Raw genomic sequence first — 19,329 nt, 5'->3', positions numbered from 1 at the left:
TCATGTCTGGAGGGATTACACAGTGTAGTAACCAAAACCTACAAAACCAGGGCAATCTGCACTCATAACAAGCTTATTTGCCTTTCAGGTCAACAAGAGAAGAAAGATATTACTAGACATTTTCTGAAGATGCTGACATTCGTATCTACAGCTTTACATCACTAAATCACCATCATCTGTCTTCCTGAATGTAGTCTAAGCTTCACATGCATCAGAACAGTTAAATAACTGATAACTCAGAAATGTGACATGGAATTTTATTTCCCATTTGCATGTCCTAGGCTAGAATATATTCAAGCCCTGAATACTCCCCAAAATTATTTGTCTGTGTTGCTCTGTATTTCATAGCCATAAAGAATTACAGATTTCAAATTCTAAAGCTAAGTTAGATGGCTTACTTCCAAACAAGCCTGAAGCTTAGACTTTAAAGATTAATTGCTTTGTTTTCAATATTCTGTAATTTATCTCACTGATATGTATTACTTCTGTTTCAAGAAAAAAAAAAAAGAAGGTGGGATGTGGGGTAAATGCTGTGAGCAATAAAGCACAGAAATACTTTTAAAAATGAAGAGACCAGCACAATGAAAAGATATGTAAATTTTTGGGGTGGCTGTGATCTTCTATGTGCTGCAAAATGAATTGTGTCTAGGCATGACTGTAACACGACAAGAACCTAGTTCATTTCTAGAATTGTTAAAAGGAATTACATTATCAGAGGACAAGATTTATATTTCTTTCTCAAAATCTCCTCATTCTGAATATAAGGGGTAGATAAAGGAAGGGGAAGAACACAAGAAACAGTAAGACAAAACAACTAATTGGCAGGCTAGAGACACCAGATTAGAGCTGTAATGTGATCATATGTGTAACAGATCTAACGCCTAACTACAATTGCAAATAAAAGCCCTATTTCTTAGGATGGCATCTCTCATAATGGGGCTTATCTAACGTCACAACAATGTCACTTATCCACCATATTTGAAAAGCTGTGGCAGTCCAGTGACTAGAAAAAGAGAAAGATAACCCCTATTTTTATAGGGAAAAAAAGAATACTTGAGGAACTACAGGCCAGCCAGTCTCACCTCTGTACCCAGCAAGATCATGGTGCAGACGACCCATAAGGCACAGGGAAAACAGAGAGATGACCGGTGGCGGCCAGTAAAGCATCACCAAAGGCAAATAATGATTGACAAACTCAGTAGCCTTTACATCAGGATTACAGCATTAGCAGAAAAGAGCAAAGGATGAGGCCTACCTGGACTGCAAAGCATGCAATGCTTTGCACCACACAACATCCCTCTCTCTAAAATGGACAGATGTGGATTCGATGGACAGACTGCTTGGTGGATAAGGAATTGACTGGATGGCCAAATTCAAGGTGTTGCGGTCAAAGGCTCGATGTCCAGTTTGGAATCAGTGACGAGCAGCGTTTCCTGGAGGTCTGTACTGACTGGTATTGTTTAACATCTCCATCAGTGACACAGACAGTGGGACTGAGTGCACTCTGGACAACATCAAGTTCAGTAGTGCAATTGATATGCCCGAAGGAAGGGATGTCATTGTGAGGGATCTCAACAGACTTGAGAGGTAGGTCTGTATGAACATGCTGTTCAACAAGACTAACTGCAAAGTCCTGCACCTACAGTCCCAAGCACAATACAAACTGGACAGTGAGGAGGAGTTGGAGGTTTCTGAGATGAAGAACAGAATTGTTTTCAGGAGAACCCATGGATGCCTCATCCCTAGAAGTGTTCAAGGCCAGGTTGGATGCAGCTTTTTGGCAACCTCATCTAGTGGAATGCAATCACTGCTCATGGCAAGACGGTTGGAATTAGATGACTTTTAAGGTCCCTTCCAACATAGACCATTCAATGATTCTAGGAATCGTATCATTTTACTAAAGAAACTTCTCTCTACAGGAGGTCAGATGGGAACCACTAAAGGTATTCACATCAGAACTGTATGCTTGCTAGTCAGTAGAGGGGTCAGCTATACTAAGACAATCCTATGCCGAGTTAACAAGAAATAGTATCCTTAGAATGTCAGGAAAGTCATCATAAGCACCTGACTCAAAGGGCTTTGAAGCCCAATAAGACAAGACAAAGATTTAAAAATCCAAAAAATTAACTTCATGAGTATTGTTAGAACCACTCATATGAAGTAGTTTGTGCTCATATAATCTGATAGATTTGATACTTTGTCTTTTTTTTTTTTAAATAAACTTGAAGTTCCATATGGTAACCAATACATATTCAGTATTTAAATAACCAAAAGGGAAGATATGAAAACATACGGAGGTGAAAAAAAAAATTATGGCTTCTGTTTGTGTTGCAACAAAGCAAGATTTGCTGGTTTGATGGCTGTTTGCTTTGTTATTGATGCTGGGGTTATGGAAGTGTGTGTATTGATGGAGTGGGGGAAGCTGACAGGCTAAAGGGAAAGTAGCATAGACTTGAGGTTTAGAAGAAACAGTCACAAAAGAAGAAAACTATGTGGCTTCATCTGCTATTTAGAGCCCCAAAAACTTGTCAAGATGCACACTGGGCATTCTGAGAAGAATCTTTAGATATCTAAGGAAGCAGTATTTCCAAACTTTTATTGGAAAATGCAAACTAAAAGCTAATCAAACATTCTCTCTATTGTTTTGAAGTGATAAAAATCTACCTTGGCAAATTCAGGTTTGTTCAAGATTTTTTTTTCTCCATGTCATCTTTTAGAAAAATAACACAAGGAGTGTTAGATAAATACGTAAATAGATACGTAAATAGCATCAGACATATCTGACACTTCAGATATTGAACAAAGTTTTCTCACCAGTGTAAAACTTCATCTCAGCATGCTTTTTGTTTATTTTTCATCTGGGAGATTTTTGGCTTGCTCTCTGTCTCCTACTCTAGTTTCAAAGGGAAACACATATGAAAATTACAACTTTTAAATTGAACCAGAGGAAATGATCAGCAATTTGTGTCCGCTTAATATATCACTGACCCATAAAGAAAATGTATTTATGATCAGGTTTTGTCTACATCTGGCTCATTATACTATTGTCTTATTATAACATTCTCACCCTATATTATATCTAAATTGCCTTTGTTTAAAATAAATTAATCCTATTACTTGCTACAGTTTATCTTCATAAAGTGACTGAGCTTCCTTATAGGATACTAGTGCATTTTAACAGCACAGAATACTCTCCATTTTCTACCATTGCGGCTCTTTATTTTCTTAAAGTATTGAATGGAATAGGAACAAAACAACTCCTAGTTCAGTATGCTTCCTTTATGTAACTAATGCATTTTTAACCTGCTGATATAATTATTAAGTATTTGCCAAGAAACTGAACACTTTGATAAATGTGCAAAAACAATAAAATGCTCTTCAAAAACACCTTGGACAAACAGGAAAATAATCTAAGTAAATGCAAATGTTCCTGGAAAGGGCAGGGGTGGGAGGAGTACAGCATACCGCAAAAGCTACTTTCTACATAGGAACAGTCACATGCAGGTGGAAAGAAGAAGCATCACCTTGGTCAGCAAATGAGAAGGCTTTCCTGCAATGTTTCTCAGAAGGAGGGAGGTTTCCCTGTCCAAATAGGAGTGCTTGTTCAGAAAGAAAGAGAAAGAACACAGGTCAAAAGTAGTCAGTAATTTTATAGCGTATTGACTACAGAAGATAAGCAGAATTTAAGGGGAAAAAAAACAACACAACACACCTACATCTTCTGTTTATTTCCCTCCCATAAAAATGTGAACATTCCCAAATAATACAAACCTAACACTAATATAAAAGTGGTCATGCTAAGAGGACATAAGTTTAATTAACCTTCTCTGAACAAAAGGTCACAGAACAGAATTAAGAAGAGCTTTGCTTACCTGCTACTGGTTTCTTTTCTGCAAGAAACAACTTATTTTTAAAGAACAGTTAGAACAAAAACATCCATTTTTCAAAAATACTGTACAGTCCTTTAAAAACTGAACATTCTGCTTCTGCTGTACAAAGTTACTAAAAGCTGGTCACATGGAGGCAAGGAACTGGTTTCATGCCTTCTACACTGACTACTACTTTCATATTTGTGGAAAAAAAGATGTCATCATAAATAATCTAAACTTTACTTACAAGAAAGTTTTTTTTCCCCACTTTTTTTTTTTTTTTTTTTTTGTAAAAAATTATGCAAGTTTCTCAGAAAATACAGTTTAACCTGTACAAAAAGGACACAAAACAAGCAGCAACCTGTAAGGAAGGTTTCTTAAAACATTAAAATTGAAGAATAACAGAGTTAGAGGGATCATCATCTGCAACATCTATTACATAAGAACAGCAAAATCATCAGCTCGGTCTACAGAATTTCAATCACAAGTCTGCAGAGGAAATCAGATTAATACTGTGGTATTAAACAAGAATATTGAATGTATCTCATGTACCATCACTATACTGCAAATTTCATCCCTTGTGGCTGCATGTCTCAGCTGCTATCAACAACTACCATGTTGATTGATTTTACCATGTACAGAGAGACAAGTTCAAGCAATTCTTTCAAAGAGTTTCTGGATATACTTCTAATCACAGATCACAATCTCTGACAAGTTGCATCACTTTTTCTTAGTGAATTGTGCAGTAGGGTAAAAAGAACATTACAGTGCACATTCACAACCTCTTTCCTAGGATTTAGTATAAGGAATTTCTATTTAAAGCAAATACCATTTCCTGAAAAAATACTCATCCAATAGAGAAGCTTAAGGGAGATCATTTAACCTTTGTCCTATCACTGTTCCTTTTGGCTGTTCTCATATTGAAGTATAGTACCATATTTATCCAGTAATAATTCTATTCTATTTATTCTATTCTAACACTGCTTGGCAGACTTGCAACAAAATATGAAAACAGATAAACACAGTAAAATTATTTGGATGTTAAGAATAATGGTACTACATAAGAACAAGTGTTGCCAATAAAATGCTTAGTCTGAACTGGAGAAAAACATCTAGAAAAAGTAATGCACATGCATCTTTTGACAATGGTTCCTTACTACTATGTAACACATTTCTACAGCACTCCAGATAACCAAAAGTTAGAATGATTAAATGGAGTAAAGCAAGAGCTGAGTTCTGAGATATTACATAGCTTGGCTAAACAATGATGTGCATATCACTTCAAATATTTGATCTAGATAAACCAAGAGAAAAAGAAAAAAAAAAAAAATTAGTTCATCCAGTAACTGGACAGGAATTATAAACAAATTTTCCTTTAAAAAAAAATTAAAGGATGTTTCATTTCGGAACAATGTGCTATTCCTTTACAACTGCAATTGTAAAATATTTTGTCTACTTTAGAGGGTGGACCAGATCAAACGCCAGAGGGGAACTGATGCTGCCTTTTAATACAGGCTTCCCAGGAATACTCCATTGTTCAGAGGTAGATAAATATTCTGTTATATTGCCTTAAGATAATACGACTACACAGAATCACGATGAGGATCTAAATGGCTCATTCCTCCTCCCTACTTCTAGAGTTCAAATTTAAATCAAAGTTCTGACAACATAAATGCCTAATTTCTATAAATAATCTACTTTTCTGTCCAAAGTACTTTCCCTGACAAACAAATAACACCAATCAAATCTAGGAAAACAAAACCAAAACTTGAATTACTACTTGAGAGACATTCTTGGTCATCCACTGTGAAAACCATCTGCTGTCCTTCCACCTGCTCCCATCACAATAGTGGGATCTCATGTCCTGGCACAAAGTTGTCTCTCTCCCAGCACAATTTAATAGTAACTCATATCTAGTTAAACCAGCTGGTGGCACTCTTGTGCCACTAATTTGAATTTAATTGATGACAGCTAACATGGTAAGACCTTTTTTAAAAAGCCTACCTCTGTCACCAGGAACCAAACTTAAATAAGAAATATGCAGAATGCAGTGAGCAGTGTCTGATAAAAAGCTCTATGCTTACAAAGCTTTCTTAAAAAGGTAACTCCTACAGTTTTCGACTACTTCAGTATATTGAATTCTTTAGACAATCAGCAATGGACTGCCAGGAACAATTATGTTTCCAAAGAAAAGAAAAAACTTTTAAGTTTATTTCAAGTAGGCTCCCCTAATTAATAACCAGAAAACAGGTAACGGTAACTTACAGGAGTCACTTCAGCTTCCTCTTCTGAAGAGTTAATGGGATGCTTGAACTGATTAATGGAATGTCCCATATAGACAGAGTAAAAAAAGCAGGAAAAAGAGGAGCAAAAAAATGCAAAAGGGAAAGAGGGGAAAAGAAAGGAGAAGAAAAGAAAGCCTTTATTCTCAGTTAGGAGAGAGAATAAAAAAGTGATGACAATGAAAGTAAGGAAACCAAATTAAATTTAAAAATTGCAGTGTCCCTTATCCCAGTTTCTTACAAATGATCAATGACTTAAAGACGAGGTTCAAGTTTTCTCATCCTATCAGAAGGGAAAGGAGATTGGAGGCAAGTATGTTCTTGAACTCATTATATGAGTGGAAACCATCATTAACTTCAGATAAAACACTGCAGTAAAACTTTTGTAGACAGACACAAACAAACCCAGGTAGTCCTTGTCCAAGGAGAATGCTAAATAACAGTTGTGAGTTAAATTCTCTAAATAAAACAACACAAAAAAAAAAACAGCCTGTCACTTCATATAACTCCATATACTTTCTGCATCAATTTCTTCATACTAGGAAGTAACATAAATATGCTTTAGTGACAATTAGTAAACATAACAAGAAAAAAGCGGATACAGATTTACCTCTTCTTCAGCTGGACATACTACTCTAGACCCAAGCACCCTCCTACCATTATTTATTTTAAAAAGAAATGAAAGTATTTTTCTATTTCCCTTTTTTTTTTTTTTTTTTCTCCTAAGAGTAGAAGGTCGCAGTGTCTTAGGATATGTGTGTCTTAGGATAGGATATATGTGTCTTAGGACAAAAATGTTCGATTATGATAGCGATACTAAAGTTACTAAAGGATCGAAAATTAAAAATTACACTCCTAAAAGTCACAGTGTCTAAAGATTTCCAGTGTGGTATCCAATGCTTACTCTTTCTGTCAAAGGTACAGATATTTATTTCAGGCACATTAATTTTGCTAACTTAGTTACAGAATTAGGGTTTGATAGATGAAGAAATGAGAAGGGAGTTACATTTTATTCTTATCAAAATGCCAGAAAAAGAATACAGACGCTTAGAATCATAGAATCATTAAGGCTGGAAAAGATCACTAAGATCATCTGGTCTTACGATCACTAAGAAACTAATGCTGCACCATTAGAGAGCAGAATTGTCTGACATTTCCATATATAAAATGTATTTTCAGCCATTTATACACATTTTGCCAAACTATAACCAAGACAGAAATTTTCCATGATGGTTTACTATTAGAAGATGGTTACTGTTAATTCCTTCAATTAATTATTTTTAAGGCTTTAATACCTTTGTATGTCTGACCATGAAATGGATTGTTGTCAATGACATCCACAAAGACTGTGATTCTGCTGGTCCCTGGGAACTTAACTAAATTTTTTTGAGCAGGAGCCTTCAGAATTAAAATTGTAATCTACAAAGCCTCACTGAAGCCTAGTCCATCACAATTAAAAACCTTAAGGCTGCATTCTTTCATATGGCACTGCCCAGTCTTTCAGACTTGGGCTGCAAACAACTGTCCATGAACAAAAGACCAGCCAAGTTCGGGAATGCTTGGGCCATGGTTGGGAGAGTACCAAAAACTGCAGAGTCTTCTTACAACTGTAATGCTGCAGAGCATATTGGAGCCAGACACTAGAAGTGACAATCCAGAGCTATTACTCTGCACTCCCAAGTGGCCAACTCTCCTGGAACTTGAGCAACTCCATCTCACAACAGGCAATTGGAATTTCCTAACTCCAAATGTTCAGTTTAGCAGTTGTTTTTTTTTTTTTTTTTGTTGTTGTTGTTGTTTTTTGTTGTTTTTTTTTTTCTCCTCTGAACTGTATCAGGAGTAAAAAAAAAAAAATAATCTAATTTACAGCACATATTGCTTAACTATTATGGATCCTTATAACTTTATGTCAGTTCTGACTATTATAGCATAATCCTACTGAAATTTGCTGCAATTTAAGAAACAAGTCTGCAGACATTCCACTTTAAGAAACTGCTGAACTATATGCAGGAGAAGCACTATTTGTTCATCTACGTGCCTCTCAAGAGAGAGAGCAGACATATTGTAAAGGTTTCTTGTTGAACACAAGCTCGCTGGGAAACACAGGAGGACAGACAGAAAGGATTGTAAATGCTGGTAAACAGTTCAATTTTAGTTTCACGACCAGCGAAGAACTTTAAGGCAGAACTGCTTCAAGAGTCAATTCTAACCTTCCTCAACCATGGGCTCACGCACCTCTCATGTGGTCAACAGTGATTTTGACCACATCATCCAAGAGATCAGGGAACAACTTATGCAGAAGGATTATTTTTCAGGGAGACCACGAGCTGAAACAAATCACTAGGCAGCTGCACAAACACTAGTGCCAACACAAAGTGGGGCAAGACTATGTAACTCAGCAAAAGCACAAATTGAAATGAGTATAAACTGAACATGAAATCCCAAATAAAATACGTCTGCAGGAAAGAGCTTTTAAGCTGCGGAATTTTCCCAAAAGAAAAAAAATAGGGGGAAAAAAAAATGAAGTGAAATGTAGCTTCATGGAAAATAGTCGTCTGTCCTATCCAAAAAGAGATGTTTACTTAAGTGGAACACTGAAAGGAAGGATAAAAGCCCACAAACTTTGCTACAATTGACAGATGAAGGACTGCTTTAATTACTCAAAGAATTATGAAGACATCACCAATGGATGATTTTACTTACAACACAGAAAACAAGACAAAGCAGTTAAGAAACCTAAGGAATGTGTAGCTTTAACTGTTTTGTTTAAACCTTTATTTATTTATTTTAAACACTATGCAGTAACATTTGCTTATCTTCCATGTTTGTTTACTACTAAACTATAACTCAGTTCTAAAAAAACTTATTATAGACATAAAGTCATCCAAAACTCCATCACTAGAAGACAGTGGGTATGCATAGCTGGGGAGCTGTTCACCCTTTCAATTAGGAGGGGATAGGACATACGGGGAAAAAAAAAATAAATCTGAAAACAAAATGATAAAAACCCACTAATATGTATGCTCTAAAACCTAGAAGAACTTTTAAGAACACGTGATTAAGTAAAATGTTCAACATAGAGAAACGGAATCAGGGCTGTAAGTCTGGTTAACTGAAAATAAAACTTTTGTATTTCTATTTACAGGCAGTCATCATTATACCATTAGGGACTAAACACCAACCAGCATGCACAGTACTGACTGGAAGGTCAGTTCTCAGCTGTTTCATCAGAACACAAAGTCTCATTTTGTGGGTTCAAACTCCTTTGCTAACATGACAAACCCAAGCTTTTGTCCTATACTATAACAGTATATGCAACTGAAGTAAACTGCATAAATTCCTTTCTCCTCTTAGATTTTAATGCCCCACAGTTGACTGCTGTGTTCTCAACTTTTGTCATCTGTTCCAAATTTGATTTTTGGCAATCTGAAGGACAAACAAGTCATCTGTTGCATATTTCCTACAGATGTGATATTTCTGTTCCCTGGTCTAATTATAAGTTAAAAAAAAAAAAAAAAAAAAAAAAAGGAATTTATCTTTGTTTCAAGTAGACTGGTATATCTACAAAAAAAAAAAAAAAAAAAGTACAGCTTTAAAAGCTCCACTAAATCACTGCTTGTAGTTTCCAGTGAATGTATTGCTCTACAACAGAAATAGAGTACAACTCCCACCAGTGCTTTTGACAAAATTTGGTAGCATCATAGTACAAGAATTAGAATTTCCAAACCCAGGTCTATTGGCTTCTTCCGAGACGTATGTTGTCTACATATACTTTGTCACTGATCTACAAGTTTTTTTTTTTTTTCTCTTGTAGATTAATCAATTAAGAGTTCTAGCCTCTAAATCAAGCATTTTCTCAGCTTGTCTGTACTAATGTTCTATTTTTTTCTTAGTAAACTCTACCACAAAAACAAGGACTTCTCTAAAACACTATGGAATCTAAATGAAGTCAATCAGATTTATTAAAAAAAAAAAAAAAAAAAAGAAGTAGTGGTTTCTGAGGCAGTACCTGATTTAAACTGCCTTCTACAACTGATAGAAGTCAGTGATGGTGATTTCTCTATGCAATACATGTGAAGATGAAAAAGGAGAAGCTAAAAGGATAAAAAAGACCACTGGACTGCAGATAAGAAGAGCATCCCTTTAGCATTATTAATCAAAACAGCACACATACACCCTCCTCCGCAGAAGCTGGTAACTGGAAAGTGGAGAATGATGAAGCTTGAACTATGTGTCTTCATCTTAAAAAGTCATAAGAGCTGCACCGGAGAAACTATCAAGCATCTGATATCTTCAGAAGATGATAAAGGAAGAAAGAATGAAAATATTAAAGGCAAATTTTTACTGATAAAGCACTACTTTTCTGGAGACAAACAAGGGGCTACCATGAAAGTTTCTGTGCAAATCAACAGACAGCAGAGGCAGCTGATTTGGTAGTCCAAAGAAGACTCCAACACCACAGAACAATACAGAAGAACAATATTTAGGTATAAACAATGCCTTTTGTTTTCAGTGTTATGGTTTTAGGCTAGGACAGAGTTAATTTTCTTCACAAATGCATATGTGAAAACACATATGGTGCTGTGTTTTGCATTGTTGATGGTGATGAGAACATGCTGCTTTTGCTGAGCAGAGCTAAGGACTTTACAGCTTCTCATGCTGCCCTGACAGCAAGGAACTTGGAGTGCACAAAAAACTGGGAGGGGACAGAACTAGAACAGCTGACCTCACTAGCCAAAGGGATATCCCATACCACTTGGCATCGTGCTCAGCAATAAAAGCTGGGGTAAAGAAGGAGGAAGAGACGGACATTTGAAGTGACAACGCTTGCCTTCCCAGTAACTGCACACAATGAGCTCAGTGACTGAATACCCACCAACTGATGGAAACTGGCAAATGAACTCCTTTTTTTTTGCTTTCACACATTGTTTTTGCTTTTACCTAGCAAACTGTCTTTATTTCAATCCATGAGTTCTTTCATTTTTACCTTTTCATTTTTCACCGCCATTCCAGCCAGTGGGAATGGGCAGCAACTGAGTGGTCAAGAGCTGCCTGCCAGGGTTAAACCATGATGGTAACAAAATATCCTGTACCTGAAAACTTTGTGCTGATTCCAACTTTGCTAGCCAGCTGCATCAAAGTAGACAAGTATACTGTCCCCTTTCCTTTTCCTGTTCCTTCTAGGGAGGAAATTTTTAAGCTTAATCATCAGTGTCAGGGAAATTTGACTAAAAATCTCTGAAGGTAAATATATTCTTCCTCCTTTTACACTAACTAGCTTCCTGTTACAATTTCATGAGTCTCCTCCCACATGGAAAACGTTGCACAGCAAGTTCTAAATTTGCAGCCATGAAATCAGCCTGATACACCAATCACAGAATCAAGACCTACCAATACAAGGATAATGCTTGTCCTTATTTCTCTTTCACTCATTTTAATTTGACAAACAAAAAATCCACACAATTTTTGTGCAATACAACACTTTTAGTAATCACATAGAAAACATGACCTACAATACTCTGTTATGGTTAGAAAAGCTTCCGTACTCCTTTGTGTGGAAACTACAATAATCCATATGAGAATCAAGGCAAAATGGCTATGAAACACAAAGTTCGTCTTCCCTTACATCCATTTCAAATTCTCTACTTTATCCCACAGGAGTTTCTGGCCAAAGATTATGGTCTTCTCCAATCTTAGTGATTCTATATGGGAAATATTGTGATAGGTGGATGATTAGATCTTGGAGGTCCTTTTCCAACCTTGATGATTCTATGATTTATATAAATGTACAATCAGCTAAATTATTATTACATGAAATTAGAAGTTATCTTTGTATGCAAGTCAGGATCTCCAGTTATGCAAATTGGGTTACAAAGAACTCTCCCATGTTGGAAGGGAGGTGGTGAGGAATGCTGTACTAAGTCAGACCAGATGGCAGACTTCAAACTTATCTGTGATGCCTTCATTAAGCATATGCAGGACAGTAACAATGACTGATCAAGAACAGGCCTTTTTTTTTTTTTTCTTTATTTTTTTTTTTTATTTTTTTTTTAAATCATCAGATGTCTTGCTAGCTATACAAGCAGGATCAACAAAGTTCTCTATTGTTTCCCCACTACTTCTTTCTCCTTTCGATCTAGCACAGCTCACTGCAAAAAGAGAATTTCCGGTAGCAGGGGTACAGAAGGAATGGAGAAACAATTAGTACTGGAAGGTGAAGGGGACAAGTTAATCATGCAGTCATCACTTCCTCTTCCTTATTCTTGCTATTGCTACACTCATTCAGCTCTACATTTAAAGTGGACACATTTAAAGTGCAACTCATTACAGATTTACAAACATGGAAGATGAAAAGCAACCTACCAATTTAAAGAAGAATAGAGTTGGAGCATGGATTTGGGAAATAATTTTGTGAAAAACATATTTCAACTGAGTAAAAACTGCAGGGGACAAAGCATTGAGAAGGTGGAAGCAGCTTTTCTCAGTCAGCAATGCTGAGTAATAAGAACAAGTGCAGACAGACAACACTTAGTACCACCAAGGAAAGATCTTGAGACTACAGAAGAAGTCTTCGAAGTCATTAACATCCACAGTATCCAAATAGGTAACATTAAGAATCATTAAGAAAGGGAGAAAACAAATAATTATGGCAACAAATAAAACTATTTTAGACAATTCAGGGAATTTCAGTCAACTCCCCTGGAAGCAGCACACACAAATTCAGAACATTGTGGACAACAAGGATGGTCCTGGTGAACAGGATCAAGAAGATTTGAAGAATCCATTAACACTAACAGATGTATTCCCTCTAGCTCTTGTCTACACACTTCCCCCTCCCACGTATCTGCACACATCAGCAATCCTCCCTCATTCCCTACCATTTTTGGTGGCTATAGAACTGCAGATCTTTGCATAATATCTATCACTATTATTGGTCAGAAAGGGTGCCAGATTATCCATAACTTCAGTGTGCCACTGCATGTTCTTTCACAGCGTTTCCCTACATTTCCAGGCCAAGTGGCTCAAACACTTTGCAGAATTATTTTCTTAGATAGAATGCTGAAGTTAGTAACCGCAAAGCTTAATTTTCTTTTTCAGGCAAGCATTTCCTCGTGTCAGAAGTGTTCTATTTTACTTTACATTATTCCCTTCCTCTAGTGATTCCTATAAAACTAAGTTGTGGAAGAAAGGACATTTTCTTTTATTATTATTATTTTTATTTATTTATATATTTTTAAGTCCTTACATTGCCTGGAGAGGACAGAGTGGATCAGTCAAAAGGGCAGAGCTGCCAAGTCACTGACTTCTTTGATAAGAACCATAGCACCAAAGAAAAATTGTAAAGGTCAGCTCAAGACCAGAAAGGCCACAGGGAAGACAGGCCGAAAGAAACGAGCAAACTTAAAGTATTAGGTGGGAATAACAAATTAAAAATGCATCTGCTAAAGCCATGAAGTAACAGCTCCTCCCCGTTTCTCCATAATAATAGTAGTAATAATAATAATAATAATAATAATAATAATTAAAAGACACGTGGGTTTTGGTGTTTTACTGGTTTTCTTTTCCCCCACATTGGCACCAGGTCCTCTCCCAAAGCTACTCCCTCAGGTTGAATGATGTCCTCCATTAGAAGCAATACAACCGAGTCAACTATGTGGGTTAGAGGACAGAATTCAGTCCAACAAGGGAAGGATGTTTTGGTTCACAACCTAGACGTGAAGATTAATAGAGTCCTAAGCAATGCTCTTCAGCCACTAAATGAACAAAAGAAAAAACTCCCTTGTTGATGCCCAGTGATTCTACCAACCCAGTGATTCTACAAACACAAATCCTTGGGTTTCTGGCCCACTTATAACATTACTTTGACTGAAAAACCACCACCACTGAATCTGCCAAAACTCCGAACAAATTTCATTTAGCTGTATCACCAGCACTGAGACATCCTTATAATAAAAGTCCCATCAAGTAAGAGATTTAACATTGAGTAGTTAAATATTTTCCAGCAAGTTTTAGAATTTATATCTCAGAGATGAATACTTTCCTCAGGCTTCTCAAACTAAGATGACCAGACAGCTCAGACAGCATGGAACAAAGCAACACTGTTGATCACTGGAAAGGTTTTCGCTCTCAAGAAGAGAGCAGAATTTGGCTCTCAAATTAACACCACTTTCTGGTTACCTCCCTTGAAGGAGTCATTCTTAGCAGCTTATCTGGGCGAAGAAACAATAGCCACATTCTCCTGAGAAGCAATCACTGAGTTTACAAAGACAGCTCTCAAATGCCTCTAAAGCTTGGGGGGGGTGGGGGGGGAGGGGGAAGTTTTGAGCCTCTAAGTCAGTGACTAAGAGAGCTCAGAAAGCAACTGAGAAAGTAACTGCAACACTTGAAGCGATATAGATTAGCTTCCTGTGAAGACAAAGCAACTTCTGGAACCGTGCCTATTGATTCAACAATATCCAGTCACACAAGTGGAGCAAGTGGTTTGTTGATCGTTCATACTATGCAAAGAATTGAAAAATGGGAGACTGGAAGGGTAATCTTATTGATGTCTCAGCATACCACTTCTTAAAAAAGAGAGGCTGACATCTAGACTGATACCTGCAAAAATCAACTACCAAGAACAGCTTACATTTTTAATAAGTGAAATAAAATAAAGATTTCTTATATCATGCAACTCACTGAAAAGAGGAACTCAAGAAATAGAAAAGTCATTTTAGCTTGAGGAGAATGCATTATTGTACAAAGTTAATCATTAAAAGAGATATCTGCATGACTGTCAGCATGTCTGTCAGGGATCCAAAAGAAAAGTCAGTCTTACCATATCACAGAAACAAAATGACTGACAAATGAAAACCAATACAATCAGACTGTCACAGGCTGGGCTCTAACTCTTAAATCTACAGCAATATTGAAAAGGTTTGCATTTCAACTTTCAAAAGAGAAAAGAATAACATTTCTATCTATCTCTGTTTTGCTACACTCAATACAAATCCACAAATAATAGAAAATACTGAGAATCAGCTTTTTCTGTAAGAAGCTGTAACATTTCTCACCATTTCAAATAAAAATTTAAAGTGTGACTTTGATGAGTTATCACGAAACTGATAAGTCTGCATCACTCTTTGCATCAGATGAAATTTTGGTGCAGATGTATAAAGATGTAGTTTAAGCACAGTTCATTAAAATTAGTGTTTATTATTGATTTGAACAAGCTTAGCTTGTTCCTCTTGTCTTTTTGGTAGAGAGAAAACTGAAAGTGAACATTTGTTTTAGTATAGCTGTCTTTTGATTAGTAAGTTAGGTTTTTATTTCTCCTTAAATTCAATAGAACATTTTCCTCATTTCCTCATGTAACACACCAGCACTTCTCAAACATTTCTCAAACTCACTGTGTTTTTACTGAGAAAAAAAAATTGCTGTCTGATTATTATTAACCAGTGCAGAGAAACAAAAATCTCAAATGGTATTACTCTACCATGAACCAATTGGCTTTCTGTGTTGAGCATTGTTTGGAAGAATCCTCCTTGCTATACATTTAAGAGGAATATTAAGAAGTGGTGAACTGTTGTTATAGCTCCAGACATTCACAGTATGTGACAAACATGCAGTAAACTGAGCACCCAGTAACACAAATGTAGTAATGTCCTTCAACTTTTCATTCTCTTTTTCAAAGCTGTACACTTAGATTTAAATTAAAAGCAGCATATAAGATTTACTTAAAAGAAGAACATTAAATATAAAACATTAAAACATGAGTTGATATGGAAGATGAAAAGATAAGGAAAGTTCTCGAAGAAAAAGAACTACAACACCACCTTTTACATTAAGATTCCTTGCAGATAGACAAAAAGCTAAAAAAAATAGCCACAGCGTAGCTGATGCAAAAGCAATCATGATCTGTAATCAGTTTTGTTATATGGAACGTGTTTAGCAAGGAGTATCAGCCTAAGAGAAGAAAGGGGGAAAAAAAGAAGAAAAAAAACTTGAAGAAGAAACACCAAAAGAATTATTAAATTAATGACATTACCTCGGTGATTGGTTGCCCTTGTGACGTCAAGTCCAGTTCTTGAGGTCTTGTCACCTTATCGATATCCAAAGAGTCCATGCTGGAAGCTGCAGAAGTTATGCTGGAACGGGAGGAGTTACTGATTGAGCGCACCTCAGCATCACTCACTGTGCCAGCAGATGCTGTCCTCCTGTGCTGGGCATTAACTACTGGTTTGGCATCTTCTGCTACAGACTGCTGGGCTGCCTCATCCATGCTCAAAGAAGCTTTCTCTAATTGTGCAGTGATGTCATCCAAAGAAACGTTGGCATGTGATGGTTTAGTAACCTTACCAGATGAAGAGGATAATCCTTTCATACTGCCATGCTTAGTAGAAGGACGGCTAGTAGGTGGTTTCTGAACTTTGGATTCTGTGGCAAGGCGTTTCACTGCAGTATTATTTGCTGAATGAGACCCAATGCTGCTGAGTTCCTGCTCTATGGAGCAGAGATCAGCCATGAGGGCATCTAGATCCACAGTCTCCCCCTGATTCAGAGCTTCTGCAATGAAGAAGAGTTTTTAGTATGAGCAGGGTTGCTATATTTCTCTATGCAACTCTTCATTTGAATTTAATAGCTGGAATACAGGGGCTAAGGAAGCTGTATTTTCCCATCTATATTGCAAAACCTGTCCTCACTGATAAACATTAAGTTTATTTACACTAGTACTCTTGACTGGTCTAAAAGAAAAAAAAAAATATGTAGGGTAAATACACTTTCTGATAGGAGAAACCTGAATTTTTAGTTACATTTGAAAGGTTGAAACTGCTCTGCTGTAAACAGAATCTAAAAATGTATATATCATGCTTCAGCTTTTCAATGAAATGTGTTTTGCTAGGCAAATGTGACATTACTTTAAAAACAAATACAAAAAAAACAACCACAACACTAAAAAAATACTATACGCACACTCAAACTCTAAATTAAAGGCTTCCTGTATTACAACTTAGGGAAGTTACTTTAAGACAAAGAAAAGTATGATTTTTGTTTAACATGAAAACATCCTGTGGCTATGCTCATGCATTCTGTCTCGTGAAGCAAGATGCTTTTTCTTCTCACTTAACAAATACATATTAATTCCTTTTTTCATGAGATCAGATCCCAGAACAAGTTTTCTTTATAAATACCAGACTACAATTCTTAGATACTAGGTGCTATAAAAGACAAGGTTGGAGAATATTCAAAGTTCTCTGCCGTAAGAAAGCAAGGCTGTTATCAAACATATTCTCACTTCCAGTTATAGTGTATTTTAACATTCTCTGAAACCATTTCAGAATGTTCTCATTTATATATATATAAATTACAATATTTTTAAATTTTTTTTTTCCTAAAATAATACTTTAGAAGGTGAATAATTCAACAAACCATTCAAATTGTACATGGAGAAACGATATGAGAAGTTGGCAAGGTTGGTTTCTTGATGGAGAGGTGATCTCTTCACTGGTGCCACAGGCTTGTCTGAATCCAAACTCTGAAAAAGACAAGAAAAGGTGGAGAATATAATTTGACAAAGAAATCCTCAAGATTTATGAAAATAAATTTTCTCTACAACCAATTTTTCAGAAGCTCCTGGCATATCAAAAATGTCTTTCTTTTTTTTTTTCCCACAGGATTTTGACTAAAAAGCATGTCAGTATATCACAAAGACTTAGCTGCAGAAAAGATATTAATCTCTTTCTTGTTACTGATTTAAAAGGGAGCAAATTCCAAATGCATGTTTCAGCTGTGTTTCAAAGTGAGCTAGTACGTAACACAGCTGATTTATCTATAACAATTTCTTTGCAGATAACTGCACAGGAGTTAAAACACATGCAAACTGTGGCACCCTAAGAAATGCATCCTTTGATTACGAACATATCCATGATATAAGCACAGAAAAGCAACCAAAAAATTTTTGAATTACTAAATTTAGGTATTTTTCTCATAAGTTTTTTCTGTGAAAAATACCGAGTTGTGAAAGTGACCCCCTCCCAAATGTGATAGTGTTTTGAAAAATATATATATGCAAAAACAAAAACAAACAAACAAACAAACAAACAAAAACAACCAAACAAAGAGAAAACCAACAAAATATCTAGTAAGGGATTAAAAAAAACCAACACAACAAAACATGAAATCAAAAGACACTTACTCTTCCTATACAAAACATCCAATTGTTTCATTAATGGACATAAAACTTTACAGTTAACCACCAGCAGTAAGAAGCAAGCAGTAGGGCACTATGATCCAACTGGTAACCCAAAAGTTGCATGACACCCGCAGAGTGAGAAGTGTTATGTGGGGAATCTAGCTGCTGGCGCTGCTTGACAAGCCTGCAGAGGGTGTGAATAAAAGCAACACTTCTAATAATAAAGCTTTCCCAAATACACGTTTGTCTAAAAGAAGAGCATCTTCTAGCACCAAAAGATTTAAGTTTCTTTTCCACACTTTTTTTTTTTTTATTTTCTGTATCCTTGCTCAAGGAAGGCAGTCATTACTTAATGATCGGAAGACAGTGATGCAGAACTATTTTCTATTATGTGGAAAAAACAGCTCTAGTGGAGCTTACATATCGTTTCATACAGAACAGTTGAAAAATAACAGATTAGAACCCTACAGGCAGCAAAGAAAACTTGAAACAAAGCAGGCACATTAGGGATCATTCCTTCCAACTGAACCGAGATTGCCTGCAAAGCAAAGCGAACATATGCTGGTTAAAAACATCTAAAGTATGTTTTATTAAATTTAAGAATAATTACGTTAGTACACAGGGTTGTGAAAGCCCCCTTCAATGGAAGCATTCAAGGCCAGGCAAGATGGGGCTGTGAGCAACCTGGGCTAGAGGGAGGTATCCCTGCCTATACCAGGGTGTTGGAACTCGATCTTAAAGGTTCCTTCCAACCCAAACCATTGTATGATTCTATCCTTTGAAATAACTGGGATATACTCTTACTATGTAGGTCACTCCAAATAAAATGCCTCCTATTTATTTCCATGGAAGTAAAGAGCACAATAACACTATTTGATCAAGCAAATTCTTGGCTACTGAACACTATTTTTCAACATACTCACCACTATTAGCTATGCATTTTTTAATTAATTAGTTTATTTATTTTTACCAGCAACCAACAGAAACCTGCATGCTGTGCTTGTAA

General features: G+C 36.2%; 1 protein-coding gene across 4 annotated transcripts in view; it reads right to left on the bottom strand.

Moving 5' to 3' along the window:
• RAPH1 (Ras association (RalGDS/AF-6) and pleckstrin homology domains 1) overlaps positions 1-19,329 on the bottom strand; it is an 86,465-nt gene that overhangs the window by 29,263 nt on the left and 37,873 nt on the right. For 3 of the 4 annotated variants that reach the window (XM_085227707.1, XM_085227708.1, XM_085227706.1), the window contains exons 3-5: positions 17,561-17,666; positions 16,179-16,696; positions 3,525-3,599 (exon numbers count right to left, since the gene is read on the bottom strand). In XM_085227707.1, coding sequence (XP_085083833.1) covers positions 3,525-3,599; positions 16,179-16,696; positions 17,561-17,666 — 699 coding nt within the window. The remainder of the gene's footprint in view (positions 1-3,524; positions 3,600-16,178; positions 16,697-17,560; positions 17,667-19,329) is intronic. The other variant, XM_085227710.1, reaches the window with a different exon arrangement.

The sequence above is a fragment of the Meleagris gallopavo genome, chromosome 7 (assembly GCF_905368555.1).
Source record: "Meleagris gallopavo chromosome 7, MGAL_WU_HG_1.1, whole genome shotgun sequence".
In the NCBI taxonomy this organism is placed as follows: Eukaryota; Metazoa; Chordata; class Aves; order Galliformes; family Phasianidae; genus Meleagris; species Meleagris gallopavo.
The sequence above is the reverse complement of the archived record's forward strand: the minus strand, read 5'-3'. Positions and strand labels throughout refer to the sequence as shown.